At 38.5% G+C, this 23,831-nt stretch overlaps 1 protein-coding gene across 1 annotated transcript in view; it reads left to right on the top strand.

The window, feature by feature from the left end:
* LOC134672231 (cell adhesion molecule Dscam2) overlaps nucleotides 1-23,831 on the top strand; it is an 83,077-nt gene that overhangs the window by 31,799 nt on the left and 27,447 nt on the right. The window contains exons 9-14 of the mRNA XM_063530131.1: nucleotides 4,439-4,583; nucleotides 5,538-5,800; nucleotides 17,427-17,588; nucleotides 20,343-20,642; nucleotides 21,359-21,478; nucleotides 23,307-23,480. Coding sequence (XP_063386201.1) covers nucleotides 4,439-4,583; nucleotides 5,538-5,800; nucleotides 17,427-17,588; nucleotides 20,343-20,642; nucleotides 21,359-21,478; nucleotides 23,307-23,480 — 1,164 coding nt within the window. The remainder of the gene's footprint in view (nucleotides 1-4,438; nucleotides 4,584-5,537; nucleotides 5,801-17,426; nucleotides 17,589-20,342; nucleotides 20,643-21,358; nucleotides 21,479-23,306; nucleotides 23,481-23,831) is intronic.

The following is a 23,831-nucleotide window of genomic DNA, read 5'->3' as shown; positions in this document are numbered from 1 at the left end:
GAACCTATATACATACCTACTAAACATTATTTGGCAAGAGCTGGGATATGAACCAACGACGTCTGGTTTGGAAGTCGCACGCCTTAGGTAACCTACCGTAGAAATGAAATTCGAATATATAAATCAATCAGGAAACGTGACTAGAAAGTAACCCACATATTTTTAACAAATATTTATATTTATTTAATACTATCAAAAGTAGATACGACGCGTGAACACAACATAGTTGCATAGTATACATACATACAAAATTAATTAATTGTATATTATGCAGTTGCCATACGTTAACGTTTCAAAATTCAGTGACCAGAGATCCATTAAGTGTACAGCTGCCAAAAAACCCACTTGAGCATTCTAAAATCAATAAGTCTGGTCAAGCGTAAAAATATGGGTGTAGACAAATTACTCAAACATATTATAGTTCTAATAGTGTTGTGAGATGATTTGTGCACCCATATTTTTACACTTGAACGTACGTCTACCTACAAGTAAAAAATGCCAATTTACAATTTTCACGATATAGAGAAATTTTATGCACGATTTGCCGAATGGCCCAGATAAAGACTCGGGCATGTGCGCGAGACGGCTGCCCGATAAATTATGCAAGCCGTTGACCTTCTGTTAACAAGCCTCATTTGTTCCCAGAATCCCTCTTGACGCCGTATAGGGGGCAATAATTGGTCATGCAGATATAAGTGTCAAATTAAATGTATATATATTAATTAATATGTACCTATATTCATTGCGGGTTCATGTAGTAAATAACTGATAAATAGATATGACTGCTACTCGTACATGCATAAATGTCAATTAAAACTTAAATAAACATGCTTCTTAGGTACCTGACAAATAATATCGTTTTGCAGATAGGTACAACCATGGTATTGTCTAATAGTGACCTCATGTAACAAATTCCCGCAACAGTAATACCAACATTAACATGCTACAAACCGTCAACAACAACAATTCCGCCAACTTACAAAAACCACGATGTGCTAACCCCTACAATATCGTTACACTTAATCACTTGGAAATGCGGGTCGTGAGAATTTTGTAAAATAGTCGGCGCGTGTACCCGGTAATGAAGGGACTGTGTTATTGCGTTTTACTTCAAATCCCGGACTCATGGGTCTCCTGGGACAACTATGACATAAATTTAATCCAGTCCCATTGTCTTGCTTAAACGGGGAGGCAAAAAGGACATTTCTAAAACGGGCAATCCTATTTAAATGCGAGCCCGAATACGACCATGACTTAAACCGCTTAAATGTGATGGAAGGACGTAAAAAGACCAGTGGACGGCAATTATACCGTTCAAAAGATGTTGCACAATAAAAGTGAGCTCTGCCGGTGTAAGTAGAATTTCTTCTGAAGACAACGTTGTGCAAAGTGGTTTCCATTTTATAGGTATCGGTGCTAGTTCGAGTGGCTCAGTAGAAGTTAAATATTAAAATATATTTAATTTTGATTTTGTATTTATTAGGCAAACAGTTACACTACATAATCTAAACATAAAACAAATTAAAAACTAAACTTAATATAACTTTAATTAGCTCAAAAGTTACAGCTATGTTTTATTAAACAATTTAGATTCTAAAATCTTGCCTGCAATGGCTACATACTTGCAATACTATGTGAAAATGCTAGGGTATTATGAAAATATTACGGTTCAAAACCGTGAAAGCGTTAAATATTTATTAATTCTTTTCACAACTTCCATAAATTATTAAACACAAAACTCCGAATCTTGCTTGCGACAAGTTATCAATTCGATTTATTTTTATTCTCTCAGCGTTATACAAATTGAGGCTCAGTGTTTATAAGGCTAAGAAAAATGTATTCTTTGTTTCACAAATTTGCCGAGAAAAATACTAATCTAAGCGAAGGGCGGTCGTGCCGGCGGGCGCGCGGGCCGGATTTGCGGCCCGGCCTGTCCCATAATGCCGGCCTCATGCCGCTTAATCGACATGAAAATTAAAACGGAATCTATCCGGCGCCGTGCCAGGAGCAGAGCCAGAAAAGGATTAGTGGAATTTAATCAAGTGGCACTGTTTATTACGGAAAAGAAATATGACAATACAAATTATACGCATAAACACATCTACTTGAAAAGTTTCGGGTTTGTTTAGTGCACGTTAGGTATTCGTACTGTCTCCGTAGGTAATTTCTTGTGTGTTTCGATACGATACATATCTTTTCTCCAATATGCTCGGAAATGTTCACCTTACTGTAGCAAAAATAGTACGGGAAGTTCTTCGTTAATGTCAAACTCTAACTAAAAAACATCAAACTATCGCTGTCCTGTTCTAGCGGACGGGAAGTAAAAAAACACTACAGTAATAACTTATTACTGTAGTGTTTTTTACTTTTTAATAATAAAAAACGCAAACAGCCAATTATTATTGTCGCGAGCCGCTTCTACACAACCCGATCAGCTATCATTTCACGTGTATGATCGTGCGAATACTGCTTAATAAAATCAAAGATTATTTTTATATTTTTTTAAATCTCGTCCGTGTTCATAAAGCTTACATAGTTTGTCAAAGGACTTTCTCATTTCAATCATAGACAAAGAGAATCATACTATCTTTGTCTTACACTAGTACTAGCACCCAAAAGAAAAGGATGGGTGTAGTTTTCCTGGTTCTTACTGACCGAAAAGTTGGTTTGACAAACTATATTGCGCAATTATATTGAATGAACGAATATTGAATGGTACTGAATGGCAGAATAAGTTTGTGCCTTTAACTTTTAAAAATTAATTAAAGAGGGAAATTGTTTTTGACATTTTGGATGTGAAGGTTTGATTTGAGTGATGCTTGATGCTTAAATAATAATTATTTTAGCTTATTTCCTCGCATGTTTGGAGAAAAGCACTATATATGCTTCGCGTCGTCCGACAAAATCGAAACTCATCCACGAATTGCCCTTTCCCGGCCTCTGCAATAATGTACTATTAAAACAATATGATGTACTATCAAACCTTCACATCCAAAATGTCAAAAACAATTTCCCTCTTTAATTAATTTTTAAAAGTTTAAGTTACAAACTTATTCTGCCATTCAGTATTCGTTCATTCAATATAATTGTGCAATATAGTTGGTCAAACCAACTTTTCAGTCAGTAAGAACCAGGAAAACTATACCCATCCTTTTCTTTTGGGTGCTAGTACTAGTGTAAGACAAAGATAGTATGATTCTCTTTGTCTATGTTTGAAATGAGAAAGTCCTTTGACAAACTATATAAGCTTTATGAACACGGATGAGATTTAAAAAAAATATAAAAATAATCTTTGATTTTATTAAGCAGTATTCGCACGATCATACACGTGAAATCATAGCTGATCGGGTCGTGTAGAAGCGGCTCACGGCAATAATAATTGGCCGTTTGCGTTTTTTATTATTAAAAAGTAAAAAACACTACAGTAATAAGTTATTACTGTAGTGTTTTTTTACTTCCCGTCCGCTAGAACAGGACAGCGATAGTTTGATGTTTTTTAATTAGAGTTTGACATTAACGAAGAACTTCCCGTAGTATTTTTGCTACAGTAAGGTGAACATTTCCGAGCATATTGGAGAAAAATATATTAATTTCATTTATATAAAATATTTAATTATAGACTAAATAATTCAGATTCAGCAGCCTTAAAGCTTTAAAACAGGTACATAATATATTAAATATTTTTTTTAAATAATTTATTTACATACAATATATATACAGTGGTACAACTAAACGAAATTAATAACTAGCTTAATCTAAAATAGGCCGCTGAGGCATTGTACCAAGGATGCTGGCGGCATTTCCCCGCTGTATCGCAATACTGATACGTTGTGCGAGGTAGCCGCCAGCTCTTCGGTCACCAGTTACGTCAACCAGACGCTTCGCTATTTCTGCGAACAACTTATGCGCGCTGGGACCCCATGGACCTAGAGTTTCAACTCCAAATGGTACAAAATTGTACTCTCTACCGTCTACCGAGGCTCTTATATTTGTTACGTTTTAGAATTTCGGCGCTTTCCGCCGCGCCGCCCCGCCCGCTAAATATTATATTGAAAGAGATTTTATATGTAATTAAAAATCGAGTCGCATACGTCCAATACGTTTTCCACGATCAAAGTTAAAGTTATTGTATTTAATTATTTCATACTTTATTAAAAAATATTCAAAGAAATAAAAACGGAGGGCATAATTCCTTTGTTGTAACGTAGGTAATACCATTGACGAGGCCGATCACCAACACGATGGTCTGACCAAATAAAGGCCACCGCCTCTTCCAAGCTACATCAAGTAGTGAGGGTTACTTTGGACCGCAACCGATGGAGACAGATTGTTTATTTGAGGGATTCCAGTGACCACGATCCTCAGTAATGAGGGACCGACCAGAGAGAGAATACCACTGTTTAGTAAATGAAATATCGATGTTTTATCTTTGTTACAGAATCTAAACCAGAGCTGGTGTATTGGTTTTCGGAGCAGACCCTTCAGCCGGGCCCCAGCGTGTCACTCAAGTGCGTAGCGATGGGCCACCCCCCACCTCAATTCACGTGGCTACTAGATGGTTTTCCTATACCCACCAATTCTAGGTATGTATGCTTGAGAAGATACGAGTCAAAGTTACAAGTATTTACATTTACCTACAAAGATATGTAAGTCAGAACACGAACACCCTCAAGACAACCATTTCTAACCTTTGTCACTACATATAATATTTATTATGTGCTGTTAATGTTTAAAAAGTAATTTTGTACACAACATTTACGAACTCTTTACCTAACAACTTGATGATGTTTAGCTGCATATGTGAATAATTAAATAAGAGGTTTTGTAACCCCAAAAGTGGACAAAATAATGGCCATAAGAAATCTAAATTTTCAATCATAGTTAATACCCCACATCAAGCTCAAATTTCAAATTATGTCATGCATATATTTTTCATACCACATTTTTTGCTTTTTATCGTTAAAAACCAAAGCGTATCCACTTAAGAAAAATAAATTTGACATGAGTGATAATCCATCACTCTTCTTTATAATGTAGTTGTTTGCTGCGAAAAAGCCAAAAAGGGAAGAAATTCACGCTGGTGCTCGCCCCATAACCGATTTAGACAAATGATGTGTCGATATAGCGGAAACAATCTACTACGTATAAACAGATTTATTGCATCCTATTTTATTAAAGGCTCCGTGAATTAGAAGGGAAAAGTCTTCCTGCTTTTGTTCTTCTGTTCGCCGAAAAAAACTCCTAACCCTTAGAAATATCAGCATATTTGCTGCATCTATGGCTTAGGAGTTTTTTGGAGAGAAACGCTTGGGTAAAATTTAGCAAATAGAGATTGGTTTTCTAGTTTTAAGCTTGATATAGATATTTAAGATATTTAATTATGAAATTCGTAATTATTTAGATTAAGTATTAAGCGTAAGCGTAAGCATTTTCTTGGAAATTATTGTTTATTGGATTTAATGAACGACAGTAAAATATAGTAAAAATGATATGTTAAACCTGCAGAATTTTTTTTTAATAAGTAACCTTCTATCCAGATTTGTGGTCGGCCAGCACGTAACGCTACAGGACGACGTGGTCAGCCATCTTAACGTCAGCCGAGTTACTGAACAAGATGGCGGCGAATACGCGTGTGTGGCCACCAACTCCGCGGGCAAGGCGGTGCACGCGGCGAGGGTCAACGTTTACGGATTGCCGTTCATCCGCGAGATGCCGAAGGTCACCGCCGTGGCTGGGAGCGACCTAGTCATCAAGTGTCCTGTCGCCGGGTATCCTATCGAGTCTATTACTTGGGAGAGAGGTGAGTAGATTCAACGTTACCTACTTAATCAGTCACCTGTCTAAAAATCTCACATTTATACAATTTATACATCTCTCAGTGTACAGTATACGCCATCAATGTTAAAAGCAAGTACCAAAAGTAAATCTTATTTGGAAGCATAAAGGTTACTCTAGCAGTTAACAGGATATGCTACATAACATTTTATAAGCATTCTTAGGGCCTAATATTGCCACAATAACTGACGGCGCCTTTTAGGGAACTTGGTGTTAAAAGGGTCAAGAATGCATGTGAATACTACTGTGTGTGTATGTATACTACTGTATCTTGCTAACACACTCAGAGATACACCATTTGCACCTGAGTAATGTATTTTATACCCATGAAACTTACTTAAAACCTTCTAAGAACAATACGACTAAACATTGATCGCTTCTTGTGAATATATTAAACAGTAAAAAAAATATTTTTTATTTATCAATTGACAAAAACAACTGACGTAATAGACTGACTTATCAGTGAGGATTTTTTATTTACGGCAATGCCAAATCGAACTACAAATTCGATATCAATTATTCAAACCTTATTTTATTTGAAAGATTCCGATAAAAACGACATCGATGTAAGTATTAATAATAATAGGACCATTAGAGATAAATGGAATTCCTTAAGCGTCTGCAGTATAAAACCATCAGACGGTGTTGAGCTATGTTGACTCGTATTTCGAACCGATTGGCAAATTTCCGGGCGATATTTACTGAGTTTTGGCAAGAATCCCAGTTCTCTCTGAATCCTTACACAGCGCATTGTGGTCCTTAGTTTACTGAAGTAAATCAGTTAACACTTTTCGACGTGAACGGTAATTTAAGTTGAGGCAGTATTTAATAGGTTTTTGCTCTTGAGACTTACCTACCCAATATTAACCGAGGCAAGATAACCTAACTTACTAACTACTTGTAACATACTTTCCGGTATGGAAGACTGCAAATGACGGCAAATAGGTAGGTGCTGCTGCTATAAGGAGTTATCTTCATTGGATTATTTATTCAAAGATTTGGAATTAATTATCTGGCTTGTTCAAATGTTTGACGGTAATACGCGAATGTTTTTATGTCTACTATCTTTGAGATAGCTCAGAAAAAAAGGTTGGTAAACAGCCATTATTATATTTTTATGATTAACATATTCAAGTAGCGTACTCGTTGACATATCTCGACATGAGGTCATATCTAGAGATAAAAATATCGCAGTTAAAACCTGCTTTCAGCGAGTACAAACGCTGGCGTAATTGGTTCGGCGATATACGGCTTAAAGCTGCAGAGGCACACGGGCACTGTAGGGTTACGTGAGTTCAGGCCCGACGAGTTGTAAGGCGAACCAATGTAACGTGACCTCGTGATTTATAACAATTTTATTGTAAAAGTAAAAACATTAGACACGATTTAAGATCAAACATGGAAACTGTTAAAAAAATCCTCACGAACTCGCCATAGCTAATTATAAGAATCACAGTATCTATACGTACAGACTTCTCATTATGACGTCTCAAATTATGTTGTCTTTCTCACTTGCTACGGGTAGGCGGAGAGGAAATTAAACAAAGAGTTAAGAAAAGTAACTAATTTATTCTCCGCCGCAAGCACACGAATAGGTCGTAGGGTAGGGTCCTAGGCCGGTACTGATTTTGCTCCGAGGTCAGTTCCACCACGCAAGTACTCCCCTGAAGCTGCCGGAGCCACTGCGGGTTTGGAGACTGAGACGGACGAGCTGAGGGACGTCAGCTGGGCCGCTCAGGAACTGCCGGCTGGTCTTCACGGCTACGGTTCTAGCCGTAACTAGGCTCCCCAAAGGGGATTTTAAACACTAAAAAAAATGATTCCATTTGCACTAAATGAGTGCAGGAACGGAATGAATAAATATAATCGTACAAATTCATTCTCGCCGGGCACGACAGACGTCGCTGCGCGAAGGCAAGCGAGCGTGCGCCGGCGACGAAAGCTAGATCTGTCCTCTCCTGATCGACTGGCGCGCGGGCCCGCGCGGAGAGAGGGTCCGCGGGACGGGGACGCCGCTAGCCGATTTACGTCGAACAAAAGAGTGTTGCTCGAAGTACAGTGAGTCGCAATTAGAGGGAACAGTTTTGTATAAATAATATTAAAGTGATATTATTTTAGTGTATTTAAGACAAGTGATTATTATTAAAGTATTTATATTTTAATGCCATATAAGTTATTTTACAATCTAATTTAATTTTATAAATGTAACCTAGGTTACGTAACGTATCTACGTTACAATACCCCGGCGCGTGGTCAAGGATTTTATGTCATCTAAATGAAATAAAATCCGCAGAACTAAGCACTTGTTAATACGCTTCCATAAATCTTCATTCATACTTCACGCTTGCATAAAACATTAGTAATTACTCGAAAATACGTTCAAGAATTTAATTACTAACGCACAATTACAAAATAATAATGAGGTGTCTCGTTACACGAACTAGAAACCCTACAAGTACCTTGCTAAATAGGAGGTATCACGCACTATTTTTAAATTAAATGAATATCTCCGGAAGGAAAAGGAGGCCACACTTCGCAATTGATTACGCAATTTCTGCACTGTGCGTACAGTATTTGGAAGTGAAAAGAATTTAGTTGTCAAAGCCATTGGTTATTAATAAGTCAAGAAAAATTGGGTAAATGTTGAACAGATTCAAAAAACAACAAAATACTCCGTCTGTTACAACAGTAATAAAAAAAAAATTACGAACGTTTTTGGTTGTTTTTCTTAAAAGCACGAAAGAAAATGTAAGAAGCAGAAGCAGAAAGAAAGAAAATAAAAACAACACAAAAATATAAATCAAAAAAGCGTTTAAATGCAACTAATGCGTACGGAGCGTAAATGTACAAAAAAACAAAGTAACAATTTAGTTAAACTTAAAAGACACAATTTAATATGGCCGACTGTACTAATGAAAAAAAACGACTAATACCGGTTACAAACAAAAATGCCAAAGAAGTAACAAAAAAAATAATTAATACAACAAATGCGGCTGACTATACAGTGCGTACGATACAAAGAGATTGCAAACAAATTTACAACAATATACCACTCCGTACACTGTAGCTGCTGGCAACCAAAAAATAAAAAGAGGAAAAAAACGTTTCACAAAAAATAAAAAAACCAAAACACCACACAAACACACAAACCACAGATACCCACTCAGAGCAAAATCAGACCCTATTTAAAAAAACCACGGTGAGGCGCCAGAGCTACGGGTAGGCGGAGAGGAAATTAAACAAAGAGTTAAGAAAAGTAACTAATTTATTCTCCGCCGCAAGCACACGAATAGGTCGTAGGGTAGGGTCCTAGGCCGGTACTGATTTTGCTCCGAGGTCAGTTCCACCACGCAAGTACTCCCCTGAAGCTGCCGGAGCCACTGCGGGTTTGGAGACTGAGACGGACGAGCTGAGGGACGTCAGCTGGGCCGCTCAGGAACTGCCGGCTGGTCTTCACGGCTACGGTTCTAGCCGTAACTAGGCTCCCCAAAGGGGATTTTAAACACTAAAAAAAATGATTCCATTTGCACTAAATGAGTGCAGGAACGGAATGAATAAATATAATCGTACAAATTCATTCTCGCCGGGCACGACAGACGTCGCTGCGCGAAGGCAAGCGAGCGTGCGCCGGCGACGAAAGCTAGATCTGTCCTCTCCTGATCGACTGGCGCGCGGGCCCGCGCGGAGAGAGGGTCCGCGGGACGGGGACGCCGCTAGCCGATTTACGTCGAACAAAAGAGTGTTGCTCGAAGTACAGTGAGTCGCAATTAGAGGGAACAGTTTTGTATAAATAATATTAAAGTGATATTATTTTAGTGTATTTAAGACAAGTGATTATTATTAAAGTATTTATATTTTAATGCCATATAAGTTATTTTACAATCTAATTTAATTTTATAAATGTAACCTAGGTTACGTAACGTATCTACGTTACACACTTACATAATTAATATAACTCAATCGGCGAAAACTCAAGCTACTGCTCGAAACAGTCGCTGATTGAGTTAGTGCCACTGCCAAAGTTCCGAAACGATCTGATATTAGACGAAGCAACGCCATCCGTATGGTAAGGTCCAGTCAGATCTGTCAGTTTCGGTTAAAAGGTGTTACAGTCTTTTTAATCTTTATATAGCAAACAGATCCCACTTATATTGGTTCACCTGAGGCTACAACTCGCTCTAGCTCGAAAAGCGACTGCAATATCAACCCAGTACACAGAGTTTAGTGCCTAGGCGGGACAGGCTGCTGACATATAGATTAAGTCGATTTTGGAGTGAGCACGAAATCAATTTCGACGGCCGATTTTGTTGACGCTAAGGATACAATGTTAACACGTTCGGCCCACCGCCGCGATAATCAGGTGCTCACTTTACGACACAATAATTTTTCATACAAATAATTTGAACGTTGACAAACGTTCTGCTCTTCACACAAACCTGATTGCTTTGAAATGCGACACAAACGTCAAAAGACGTTAACTTTTAATAACGTTGTGCCTTACGTAGTCAACATTTTAGTATTAAATTAGTACACAACGTCTCGACACGTTGACGCCTATAAACGTTGTGTCGCATATAGTGTGTAGTTTATATTGCCATAAGAACAACGTCTAGTGAAGTCTGACGTTTGAGGAGAGACAGTCGGCGGTTAGTGGTTTTCTACCTCGACAGGTGCCACCTCCTCTAAAGTAGGCATAGGAGTATGATGTAAGTGTGGCCTTGTGGCTCTGCAGCTGGTGAAGAAACTGGTAGTGATGAGTTATCCATGCCCTCTACAGGTGGCAAATCGGGAGATGGCAAGTGATTATCTGAAGGTGACCTTACTGGCAATATCGGCACTAAGTTATGCTGTACCTGTTCAGGCAGCGGCGATAACGATCCTGAGTTCATATCTAGGTTCACCTCAGCGATAGGCGGTGATGGAAAAGGAAGCTGGTAAACACTCCTCTCTGCAGCTCGTGGTGAAAGAGGAGGCGTTGGCATATTCTCCATTTCTCCAGGTGACTGTGATGCACGAAGTATATTATTTTCAAATAATAAAGGCAAGCCAGGGAGAGATTCAATTGACATAGTATCTGCCTCAGCCGCATTTGTACTGAAAGCCGACGAAGCTAGCCCTTTTGGTGGGTTTACGTGTCGTGCGTAAATTAAATATGCTTCCAGAACTAAAGGAATCGCCAGAATCTGAATCATTTGAAGCCGAAGTTTTGATTTTAGATGTAGGTGGTTTTGAAGTAGAAGGTCACGTGTAACTTACAGAGCTGTCACTTTCTGAAGAAGTCCTGGATCATAATCCTCATCGGTACCGTATTCCCCGTCATCGCTAAAGGAGTCCGGCGAACCTTCTCGGGACGAAAAGTCTTGAAACAGTTTCAGAGATGCCTTGTTTTATTACATGAGCGGACTCCGATGCGGCACACAGCGAATACTGCGGGGTGCACCGACACTTTGGGCGACGTGAATGAACGTTGTGTGTGTGAATGTGGTCATGTGTGCGTGTGTCAAAGTCGTTCACATAATACCGACAAAACTTGATAAATTGTGGCGGTAGGCATTTGATAATTGTAAGCGTTGTGGCACAGGAATTAGCTACTAGGGTCATAGTAAGGGCTCTTGGCGTTATACGACGTAGAGCGAATTAATGAACATTTAAAGTTGAAGTCAATACACGTTGTGTCTCTTATTATGATATAATATTGACGTTATAAAACGTTGCTGGGCCGAACGTGTTAAAACAGCTCTTAATACAGTATTACTGGCGTTAAGTACATGATTTTAAATTAATCCATGTTTGTAACAGTTGATTTAACCAAGTAATTTTAGCGTCGTTCAAAAATGTATAAAGTATAGGTACATGTTGCGCTATTTACTGGGTTTTAAAAACCAATTTACTCATTAAACTGTCTCACTTACGTGAACACTGTTTTTCACAATTTTTAAATGTAGACACTGCTGTAATCTTCGAAGTGAAAGTTTATATTCGTATCTAGTTTGTCTAACACAATTCGAAAGGCTATTATTAGGCACCCCAATCTGCACGCTCTTTAGCGTTCGGCGTTGAATTACCATACTGATTGTGATTGCTTAGTTACATTTGGTGCTAAAGTCTTAGTTAGGTACCCGCAGACAATTGGCAGAGCTAGTTTTAGGCAAAATAAATTAATTAACCCTCCTCCTATTGCCTCCATTAACATTATCACTAAAACTTTTCCGCTCTCTCGGATATGACCACATCGACGATAGTTATCGTTACTTTTAAGTATATATATTTTATTTATTCAAATAGATATATTTATATTTTTTAGAACATATTTTTATTCTTTTTTCTTTCTTTTTTTCCAGAGGCCGTGAGTTCAAGTCTCACCCAAGACAGTAATTTTTCCATTTTTAAATTTATTCTAAGCTAAATATTTTGATTAGTTTAGTTATAAAAGTTTTAAATTAAATACCAGTGTCACTATAAAACAGGTACAGTGAACATGCATTTATTAAATCATAGATAAACCAAATATTATTCAGAATCCCGATATCGCGAGAAATGACGAATATACTCCATTAGCTTTGTTAAATGTTAGGTATTCCTAGAATCATGTAACAAAGCTGAATCCTACCTATATCAGAAATTGAAAATCAATTTCAAGGCTCATTGATATGCAAAACCAGTCAATATAGATTTATAAAATACGTGGCTAAAAAATTAAAATAAAAACAATTACAGATACCAGACTAAAAATTTGGTCCGAAGTAATTGACTATAACAAATTCCCGGAAGTATAGATCCGACCATTAAAAAGGGACGTAGATATACTATAGAAATTGCCATGTCCTACAGCAAACGTAAAAATACAAATTCACATGTTAAATACTACTACCTACCTATAGTTCGTTTTTTAAGCATTAGAAAATGTCAACGCGTGCTTGACGTCTTTTAATTGAAAAAGCTTTTTGAAAATCATTAAATAATTACTTAAAATGGAAGCAAAAAACCAGGCAAGTGCGAGTCGGACTCGCGCACGAAGGGTTCAGTACCATAAAGCAAAAAAAAACGGAAAAAAATGCAAAAAGAAAACGGTCACCCATCCAAGTACTGACCACGCCCGACGTTGCTTAACTTTGGTCAAAAATCACGTTTGCTGTATCGGAGCCCCACTTAAAAAATCTTTATTTTATTCTGTTTTTAGTATTTTTTGTTATAGCGGCAACAGAAATACATCATCTGTGAAAATTTCAACTGTCTAGCTATCACGGTTCGTGAGATACAGCCTGGTGACAGACAGACGGACAGACGGACGGACAGCGAAGTCTTAGTAATAGGGTCCCGTTTTACCCTTTGGGTACGGAACCCTAAAAAGAATGTAAATAATTTTATATGATTCATAATTGTTACATATTTGCCGTGACTTATTAATAGTGTTTTAATAAATATACACGTCAGGATTGTTTACCTTTTTTCTAATGCTAAAAAAAACGAACTATAGATAGGTAAGTACCTATGTAGGTACCTATAAGTACATTACGAAAAATTTCGCTAGTGATTTCAGAGGAAATTCTGTGGGTATATTGTTCGGTATATCCCAGGTTGTTTTTTTTTCTGAAGTCTACGTCTTATTTACTATTCTCCTATCGCATTCTATGAAAGCTTTAATAAACTCTCGCCATATTCTGTGAAACGATTTTGCGTATAAAATAATCCTAGCCTCCTTCATATTGCATGAGCGGAATGACAAGCCAGTGTTCTCAAATCTCATGTTTTATTCATACATAATGCCGTTTAATTCCGGGAAGTTTAATCGTAAAGCTTTTTTGTTTTCAGCTCATTAGTGAATTTTAAATGAAGTCTGCATTAGAAACAGCTGTGATTTAAATCCCGCTGACGACTTTATATTGACTGATATCGTCAGCAACGCATTGTTGATTAAGCCGGAGAACTGCAAGTGACTTAAAACACAAATATCTACGTAACGGAAGACCCGTTAACTCCCTGTAGAAGCGTTTTACAAACTGACAGGTCGCCAGAGTTAATACACCGTACACTAGTAATCATGTAATACATCAGTAAAGGGGCCAAATTCGACATGTACAACTGTCAGATTTCGCATCCACGTCAAATCAACAGTTGATTTTATTGCATACTGAGTGTTGATTCCGTCAACAGTGGATAATATCATTTGGTACAGCCAAAACTTAACTCTAAACAAAGGGTGGTTCGGTTTGGTTTGCTTGTCACCCTAACTGTGGATTGTTAATGTCAAATTTTGACATTGTACGTATTCGAGAACTTATGATTTTTCCCACATCAACGGGAGATCAACACGATACGTCAAACGTCGCTTGTCGAATAGGGGTCAAGGAGGCCAAAGTTAGTACAGAATTTTCAATCAGAAAGACAGGCGTAATCGATAATCGGACTCAATAAAACATTCTCTGGTTCCTGAAGGATGGTAGTCTGAGATGTAGCATGATATCACTTTAATTATGAGGTGGTTTCAAGTAACCTCGTTATTGATGTAATAATAAATAAGGATATTCTTACACAAATTGACTAAGCCCCACAGTGAACCCAAGGTTTGTGCTGTGGGTACTCAGTACTGATATGATGGTCGTTCTTGTTTACGTGACAGCGTGATAAAACGGTGTCCGTCACTTTCTATCGCACGGTGTTAAAAGGTGACAGTTATTTTATCACGTGGATAAAGATGGATAAAGCCATCCATAATACACCGGCAGATAACTAAAATACATAAGTATCCAGTTTTACTTAAATTATTTTATCCAATACCTAAGACTCAGTCAAGGCAAAAGTTCAAGTGATATAATTAATCTAGCCTTTTTTCTATACCATTATTAGTATATCCAAACCCTTGAAGCCCTAGTGCCACTTGACCGCATTATCCTTTCTTAAATCCTTACCGACCCGCAACATACCTACTTAGCAATATATTTAAGAAAATGGGCAAGCGAAAGAGTAACGAATTAAGCTCCCGCGGGGGTCGCGACTTCGTGCCGTAGTTCACAAGAAAGCCGCACTTACATTATATAAGTTCCTTAGCTCCTTACTCCATTTCTCCTTCGAGGGGTATCGTAGCAACAGGTCGTTAAGGAAACTAGAGGAAACTGAGGGCCTACCGCGAGCCACGTTCGACGTATTGTCTCTCTGTAGCACTTGTATATTCGTACGTAAGTGTAACAGAGAGGCAACACGCCGAACGGGGTACGCGGTAGGCCCTCTGGAGTTTCTTTTTACGTAACGTCATCGAATAACGTTATAGACGATCTTTGGACGTGATAGACGAAGTGTGAATGTTTCGTCCAATAGTTTTGTTCGGAGAGACGGATTATAGCTGATTTTGTGTGGTTTGGGAATTCATATGCCGCTTTCAAAACTAGGTTGAAGAAAGTGGGTCAAGGATTATTGAATTATTAGGATTTTGGCTCATTAGCATACGTGTGCTAACTCGGGGCGCGAATACTAATTGATGTTGATTATTGAAGTTTAAACGTACCTATATTTATGCATTTGGTCATTGAAATCCTCTATTACTCTCAAGAGGTACGATATCATGTCAAATATAGAGCCACTTTAAAAAAAAAATTCACTTTAGCTTAGTGTTCGTGCCCCGAGTTATAGTATTTTTCAAATTCGATGGGTAGGGTGACAGGTGTCTTCACCATAAGAGTGACATTCCATTTCCAACTGCAGCTGCAATACTGTTTATTTTACTATGGAAACGCGTCGCTGTCATTGTCAATTTCCATAGAAAATGAACAGTATTGCAGCTGCAGTTGGAAATGGAATGTCACTTTAATCCTAAAAACGCAAAATCTCGTAAAATAAAAAAAAAACGTCTGTAAGCGTACCCATCGAGTTTGAAAAATAAGCACACGTATGTCCATTACTTTGGTTGCAAATACGAAATGTCACATTTAGGTATACAATTTAATCATCAAACCATACGTTGGCGTTATGAAGTAAATTGTAACTTTATTGAAACCATTAATTTAAATAACGTTTTAGTTTCTATTTAAAGTTGACTGAACGGTAAAAGGTCGTAAATAAATGGACTGCGACAGAATAAAGTTATCAAACAGGAACGTTGTTCAATAGCGACAGGGCTGAGGCTGCTCCACGATAATAAAAAAATAACAAATTGAGGACTTCCGATTGATGGGCTTTCTTCCGCCCAAGCGACCTTAGAGCATAATGAAGTAAAATTCCGACAAAAATGTATAAGACCGTGAAAAATCCCCCGCGTTTAACAGAATTACTGTGGAAGATTAAATTACGGCTCTTCGGTCACTCCTTAGTAATTTCTCCTATTTCGTAGCGACTCTTGTCAACAACTCCGCCTTATCTTTTTCATAGAACACTCTCATTAAGCTGACCGAAGGTTTTTGATACCTGTATTGATATAAAAGGTTGAGCACCCGTGCGAATCAAAAGATTACCTTTATATTCGAGCCACACAACGATCTTGATTAAAGCAGAAAATGTATTATGAGAATTCAAGTTTTCTTTCTATAGATAATATCGGTTATGAGATATCTAGTTCGGCCGTAGCAAAGACTGTTTTCTGAATGATAAAGTGGCTCGATATGAGACTGGAAGTGAATTTCTGTGATGAATTCAACTATCGGTGTTTTATAAAAACTGTTTATCCTAAGTCACAATTATCAATATTTCAATTAAAATCTTAAAACTTTTTACAGAAGCGACGTCTCTCAGATCAGATTATTCAAACACACGCATTTAGTTATCTCCTCTAACTTTGTTTTTAGTCAGCACGTGTATTTCATACTAAAAGGTAGTGTGGGCCATATAATGTGTGGAAGTAGTTTAATGTGGAAATAGGCTAGAGCGTCCCGGGTAAACTTTCGGCGGGTAACTGGCTGAAATTTGTCGGAGGTCGTTTGGTTGCCCGGCTCTCGGCCGAGTTCCGCTCGCGGTCCACATAGCTTACAATTAGAATTTTATTTTGGCCACCAGATTCCGGCATAATAAAATATGCTGCAATAAAATTGTCGCCTGCAGTTACGAGGATACTTAGGGCCACTTGCACCATTTCTCTAACCCGGGATTAACAGGTTAAATATGTGTGTGTGGTTACCAGTACAATTTGACACACGGTTAGCGGTTTAACAGCTTAACCCCGAGTTAGTGGGATGGTGCAAGTGGCCTTTAGTGGCATTTAAGGGCATTAGGGATTAGTCTAGGTGTGTAATAGGAATATTTCAAATCTTTCTTCTTTTGACCAGCTTTTCCTGATAGATTAATTATTTTAGACGATGATTCGATGATTAATGTAGTAGTTAGTGAAATTTAAAAGATAATAATAACGACGATCTATTAAAGGACGATAATTCACAGATACTAGAATGTTTTGCAATGCAAGCTATCTACATTTATAGCTGACGCGCACTTACGGCGTGCGCAAGTTTTTAAACTGTCATTAAAATACCAAACAAATTTCATATATGATAGTTTTATTTCGTTTTCTCAGAAAAATGCTGTGCTGTTTAGTCAGTTAAAGTGACCACTTCAACTCAACTCAACTCAACTCAACTCAACTCAACTTTAAAAACTATTTTTTATAGATGGTCAAACGCTGCCACTGAATCGTCGTCAGCGAGTGTTCCCAAACGGAACGCTCATCGTCGAGCAGACGCAACGAGGCGAAGACGCCGGCACGTACACATGCCAGGCGGCGAACAGACAACGCCATGCTGCTCGCCGAGAGGTTGAGGTGCAGATCCTAGGTCAGTTCATACAATTATACAAGGACGAATATTTAAAGTTACTGAGTGTAAATTCTAGCTCGTCTTGGGGCAAACGCATTTCAGCGAAGACTCCGGGTCGTACACATGCCAGGCGGCGAACAGACAACGCCATGCTGCTCGCCAGGAGGTTGAGGTGCAGATTCTAGGTCAGTTCATACAATTATTAAGGACGAATATTTAAAGTTACTGAGTGTAAATTCTAGCTCGTCTTGGGGCAAACGCATTTCAGCGAAGACTCCGGGTCGTACACATGCCAGGCGGCGAACAGACAACGCCATGCAGCTCGCCGGGAGGTTGAGGTGCAGATTCTAGGTCAGTTCACACTATTCAAGGACGAATATTGAAAGTTACTGAGTGCAATCTAGGTCGGTTTTCTAAGACGTTATCCTGGAGCAAACGCAGAGGCGAACATATTTCAAGCGGCATACAGACAAAATTACGCGGCACGCCGAGAAGCCGAGTTAAAGATTCTAGGTCCGTTCACACAACTACTCAAGAACAAATAACACCGTTACAGGGAGAAGACGGTAAGTGCACATTCTGTCACTTATCTACCTTTATCTTGAGGCAAACGTAGCGAGGCGAAGACGCGGTACAGTCACCTGCAAAGAGTAACATATTATTGTAGGTGAGTCTATAGGTACATACCCAACTACACATGCAGAGTAGCGAATAGACATTGCCATCCAGCTCGTCGGGAAGTCGAGGTGCAGATTGTAAGTCACTTCACACAACTACTTATTCAAGGACAAATAATAACATTTTTACAAAATACTCTAGGTAAAGTGCATATTCTAAGTCAGTGCTCTAAGGCGCCCTTATCTTAAAGCAAACCCAACGAGGCAAAAACCCCGGCACGTACCTACGCATGGCTGACGGTCGAAGTGAAAATTCTAAGTACACGTAACTATGTATTCAATAAAGGAATAGTTATGTTTACCTCGTCATACAAAGTAAACTCATACTCAATGGTAGATTCACCATTAATATCATTTTATCTCGGTGACCCACTTTTAATAATTTGGTGTGATATTTTTTTCTTTAAATTACCTTTCATGCACTTTGTGCTTACGTTTAAACAAGCAAGTGATCCATATTTATTTATTTATTATGCCAAATGGATTGGCAAATACTTAAGTCACACATATACCAGACAAATTAATAGTGCAATGCGGTATGCCGCAGCAGGCACACATTCTAAGTCTATTTCAACAATGAACTCAGATTAATCTTATTACAAACCAAACAAAACGGCAGAAACAACAGATGAGCAACACGCGCGTGGTTCGCATACAAATCCTAGTTTAATTTCCAGGATGCATTCAGGATATCACATTCACAGTTTCACACGTATCCAGAAGTTGTTGAGAAGCTAATTTGCAGTGAAGAGTTCTCCAACTCTTAACTAGGAGGAATTTATGAATCAATATTTACAGATTTTTTAATATTTTTTTTCTATATTTCTTTTTGCGGTTCAAGAGTGTCATAAATGCATGAAGCCTGGCTCTTCAGTGGAGCGGCCATTGACAGCTTACACACTCGACGCGTGTCAACGCGATATTCAGAGTCATTTTCTAAATTCATTTACATCCCTCAGTAGTAGGTATTATGTAATCACACCCGTTGTAATACACCCGTTGTAAGTACAGTCTTATTTTGAATTTTTTACCTTCTAAAGAGAAACTTAATCAGAATTTGGGGTATAAACCTTTTTCATTTTCTGTTAGTAAGCTTTAGAGCGCTATAAAATCACAAATTCAAAAGGGGCGGAGTTACTCATCCGTAATTCATTAAAGTTAGCACGTTTACCATTCCCGCGGCATCTACGGGCATTAAACTCGCAGCTTTTCCCGGTTAATAGGGCAATAAAAAAATAAAAATAGGGACCACGGGCACGCCAGACTGAGCACTGAGCAAGCCTGTGAACAGAGGTTACGATAATTAACAGTAAACACAAACTTTTATCCAAAATGTAAACGCAGTTTGTATTTTAAAGGTAACCGAAATTCGAGCTTCAATTTACATTCTGACATGTACTTTTTGATACCAATCCGACAAAAGAAAAAAATACAGAGGAATTTATCATTCTCTTACATACGTACGTATTTCAATGTGTTGGGTTTCATAAATCAAATATATTCAATTAAAGTACAGTAATTCATTGAGAGTGAAATTTATCAAACCCAACGTAGGACACATTTGTTACTAAAAACCATTACATAATATATCATATAAGGTTGGATAAAAACAAACTACCAAACTCGCCCGCACAAATAGCGAAACTTTTGATAAACCGGTCCTTGGGGATTGAAGCGCAACGTAGCGAATTATGTGGTAGGGGGAAGTTCGAGCAAAAAAGGTAAAACTTTCAAATTCCTAATTATATTTTCACGCCCAATTCCCGTGGACGCTAGGCTCGGCAAGCGTTTCCCCTGATGCATTTAGAGTGGCGCAGTTCCGGCGCGACAGCCAAATATATCGCATTTCAGCGGACGGCGTCAACAAGAAATATTTATGCGCTGAATGCCATCGCTTTAGGAGTGGAAGCCGCAAGCACTTATGACGTTGTCACGTGGTCAATAATTGGACGACCCGCCGCTCGCCAAAACCGCCATTTAGGTTCACTAATTAAAATTTGATTAAAGCCGCTGACATGGAAAATTCCCACTATAATTCGTTTTATAATATAGAATTATATGTAATTTAAGTCAACCACATTCTGTATATTCGCAGTTCAACCGAAGATCTTGCCTATTCAGCCTCTAACGAATTTGCTGAGGGAAGGCATGAGAGCAGCGATTTCATGCCAGATCTTGGAGGGGGATTTGCCAATTGCCTTTCGTTGGGAGAAGAACGGCCAACCCGTGACGTCATCCCCGTATGCTCCGAGTGGGATTATCACGAGAAGAATGGACGAGTACAGCGCGTCGTTGGTTATCGAGCACATCACTTCGCTTCACAGTGGAAACTACACGTGTATAGCGTCGAATGTAGCTGGTTCTGAACGGTTTACAGTTCCGCTCACTGTCAATGGTAAGTCTGAGTATCTATATAAATCATCATTATCATCATCATATCAGTCAGAGGACGTCCAACGTCCACTGCTGGACATAGGCCTCCCCCAAAGAGTGCTACAATGACCGGTCTTGCGCCACCCGCATCCAGCGGACTCCTGCCCCCCCTGCGTCTGCGTTACCAGGTCGCCCAGTTCACCTTGTGGGGGGCCTACCCACGCTGCGCCTTCCGGTACGTGGTCGCCATTCGAGAACCTTTCAATAAATAATAGGTACTAATTATTCTTTTTATACATATATTAGCAGAGCTCGGCAGGGGTGAGCCATTTTGACGTCACTTGTGTCATGTGTAGATATTAATATAGATGCACCTTAGAAAGAAATATTAAAAGAAAACTTTATTAATTATAAATAAACTAAAATGATAATGCCTTGTGTACAAATAAACTTTAATAGTAGCATATGGATGGATATACATATTATTTGAAGAGGTTTACTAAAAAAGCTTGCTATAAAATTCATTTGTTTTAATGGCGACGTAAATATCGTAGCGGAAAGGCAGCCTAAATAAAATAATTTCTTTAGTTATTAAATTACACCACATATACCATCGAATGACAAGGCATGTCCATGTTGTGCAAACTCTGAAAACAGCTCACCCCCGCCGAGCTCTGTATATTAGTTACCAGTATTTAAAATAGAGATATTTTATTTTAACCTCACCTTATATTTTAGTGCCTCCACGGTGGAGACTGGAGCCAAACGACGTGGCAGTAGCTGCAGGCCAGGATGTGACTCTCCAATGCCAGGCTGAAGGGTACCCGAAACCGATAATTACCTGGAAGAAAGCTGTTGGTAAGCTTTTGACTAAAATTAACCTGTTTATTTTTTCTCATCAGGCTCCGTAGACAACATACATGCCAATCGCTAACGCTCCGTAGCGATCGAAACGCAACTGTCACTGTCCCACTAATTTGAAAGAGTGATAGGGAGACACAAAGCATTTCGTTGTCGAGGCGATAGCGATTGTCACCTTGGCTAGGCCGGCTGAGAAACACTTTTCGATGTACAGCTTCAGACCAAAGTGCTACGTCGTAGCACTCGTAGAGCATATATGCATGTCGATATCGTACCTAACGGGCCGATTCAAGTTTTAATTATTAGATCTGATTCCGAGACGATATTGATTTGTCAGTGTTAAAAGTGACATTTCTTCAACCAACTTTTGACACTGACAGATTGAGTATCATATCGGAATGAGATATAATATAACTAAAACTAGAACTAGCCTGCAAGTATGTAGCGGGAAATGCAACGCGCTCGAGTATGTGTCCCATGTGCACCAAGAATGTTTAAACGACCAATTCTAATTGGCTATTTGAATGCACCGTTCCACTTCATAGTTTTTAAAACAACATTGTTATCTTAGTGACGGAAGTAGTGTCATAAGGTGCAAATTTTGGTATCAAATGAATTCACTTAGCACAGATCTAATATACGTAAAGCTAAGCTATTTGAGCCCGGTAGACATCCGCCACCCCCTGGCAGGTAGGCAGGGGGGGCAGTCAAAGTAATTTGTGATGGATTCAAGCTTTCTACTCCTTTTTAACCACGTTAGAGGATGAATATTTTAAAACGCTGAAAATACTTTTCTTGTATTCTAATAATATGCACATACATATAAAAAGTTTCAAGCCCCACACTCGAATAAAATGTTGATTTCCATACAAATTTTCAACCCCTATTTCGCCACCTTAGGGGATGAATGTTCAAAAACGCTGAAATTAGTTTTCTTGTATTTTAATAGTATACCTTTTAACGAAGTTTGAAATTCCTAACTTAAAATAGAACATGAACCCCATACAAACTTTCATCCCCTTTTCAACCCCCTTGGGGTTGATTTTTTCAATATCGCTTCTTATCTCTTGTACACATTATAAATGTTACATGGTGTGCAAATTTCAACTTTCTAGCATTTCTAGTTTCGGCTGATAATAGTAATAGTTGAATAAAAAAATAGCACACCGATTTTGATTTATTCATCAATATTTGAATTTTTTTTCTATTAAACTGTACATGAAAGGTCTCAAAAATGAATTGCTCATGCCCGATTTATCTGGAAATGATACCAAACTCGAGGTGGTAGGTAAATAGAAGCCAATATACGGCGTGTAACTTTGGATGCCCCCCTGCCTACCCATGCACCAGGGGGTGGCGGTTGGCTACCGGGCTGGATTGGCTTAGCTTGATGTATACTACATCTGTGCCAAGTGAATTCATCCGATACCAAAACTTGCACGTCCCATACATTGGGTGACACTACTTCCGTCACTATCTATAGTTTCGTTTATTGCAAAACTTAACAACATAATAATAAGATAGAACATTACTAGCATTACAATATAGTCCCAATGCCTGCTGAGACCGGTTCATGGGTGTCTATTGTTGCGCCTGTATACGGGTTCCAGCAGACGTTCTACATTACATGAAAGCTCTCCAAAGGGCCTCTACGTGTTGGATCTATATCTCCACGCAAGCCTATCAAAAGACCGGGATTTAGGCTGGTTTTAGTGTCACGCGGACCGTCCTTGCGGATCGCTCCACACCGCCAAATTGTATGAGATAGCCCGTCAGATCAAAGGGTTCATTTCTATATTATTAACAACAATTTTATTATCTTTAGGGAACACTCCTGGTGAATACAAGGACTTCATGTTCGAGGGCACCTCCAGAGTGCTGGAGAACGGGTCACTGGTGTTCGAGCGGGTGGCCAAGGACAGCGAGGGACACTACTTGTGCGAGGCTAGAAATGATATCGGTGCGGGACTCAGCAAGCTCATATTTCTTAAAGTTAATGGTGAGTGTTACTAAACGAAATTACTATAACCACCTCCATAACACTAATGCAGCTTAGTAGAAATGAATGGGTCTGGTGTTTAACGAATAATATATTATTACCTAATGATTTAATTTCTATTACATATAGCTAACTGCCATGTTCTTCATGATTAGGTACTTATTTTAATAAATCTAATCTGTGTTATCATTTGTTTAGGTAGAATGACTGGTTTTTCTTCCATGAACAGTTTTATTTTCATGAAATCATGAAAGAAAAACTTATACATTTTTATGACACTATCTTACACAAATCTACCTACAACGGTTTTTACAGAATGTATTCAAACTTTGTCTGGCCTGAAAAAATTAG

Source organism: Cydia fagiglandana, chromosome 16 (genome assembly GCF_963556715.1).
Source record: "Cydia fagiglandana chromosome 16, ilCydFagi1.1, whole genome shotgun sequence".
Taxonomy (NCBI): domain Eukaryota; kingdom Metazoa; phylum Arthropoda; class Insecta; order Lepidoptera; family Tortricidae; genus Cydia; species Cydia fagiglandana.
The sequence above is the reverse complement of the archived record's forward strand: the minus strand, read 5'-3'. Positions and strand labels throughout refer to the sequence as shown.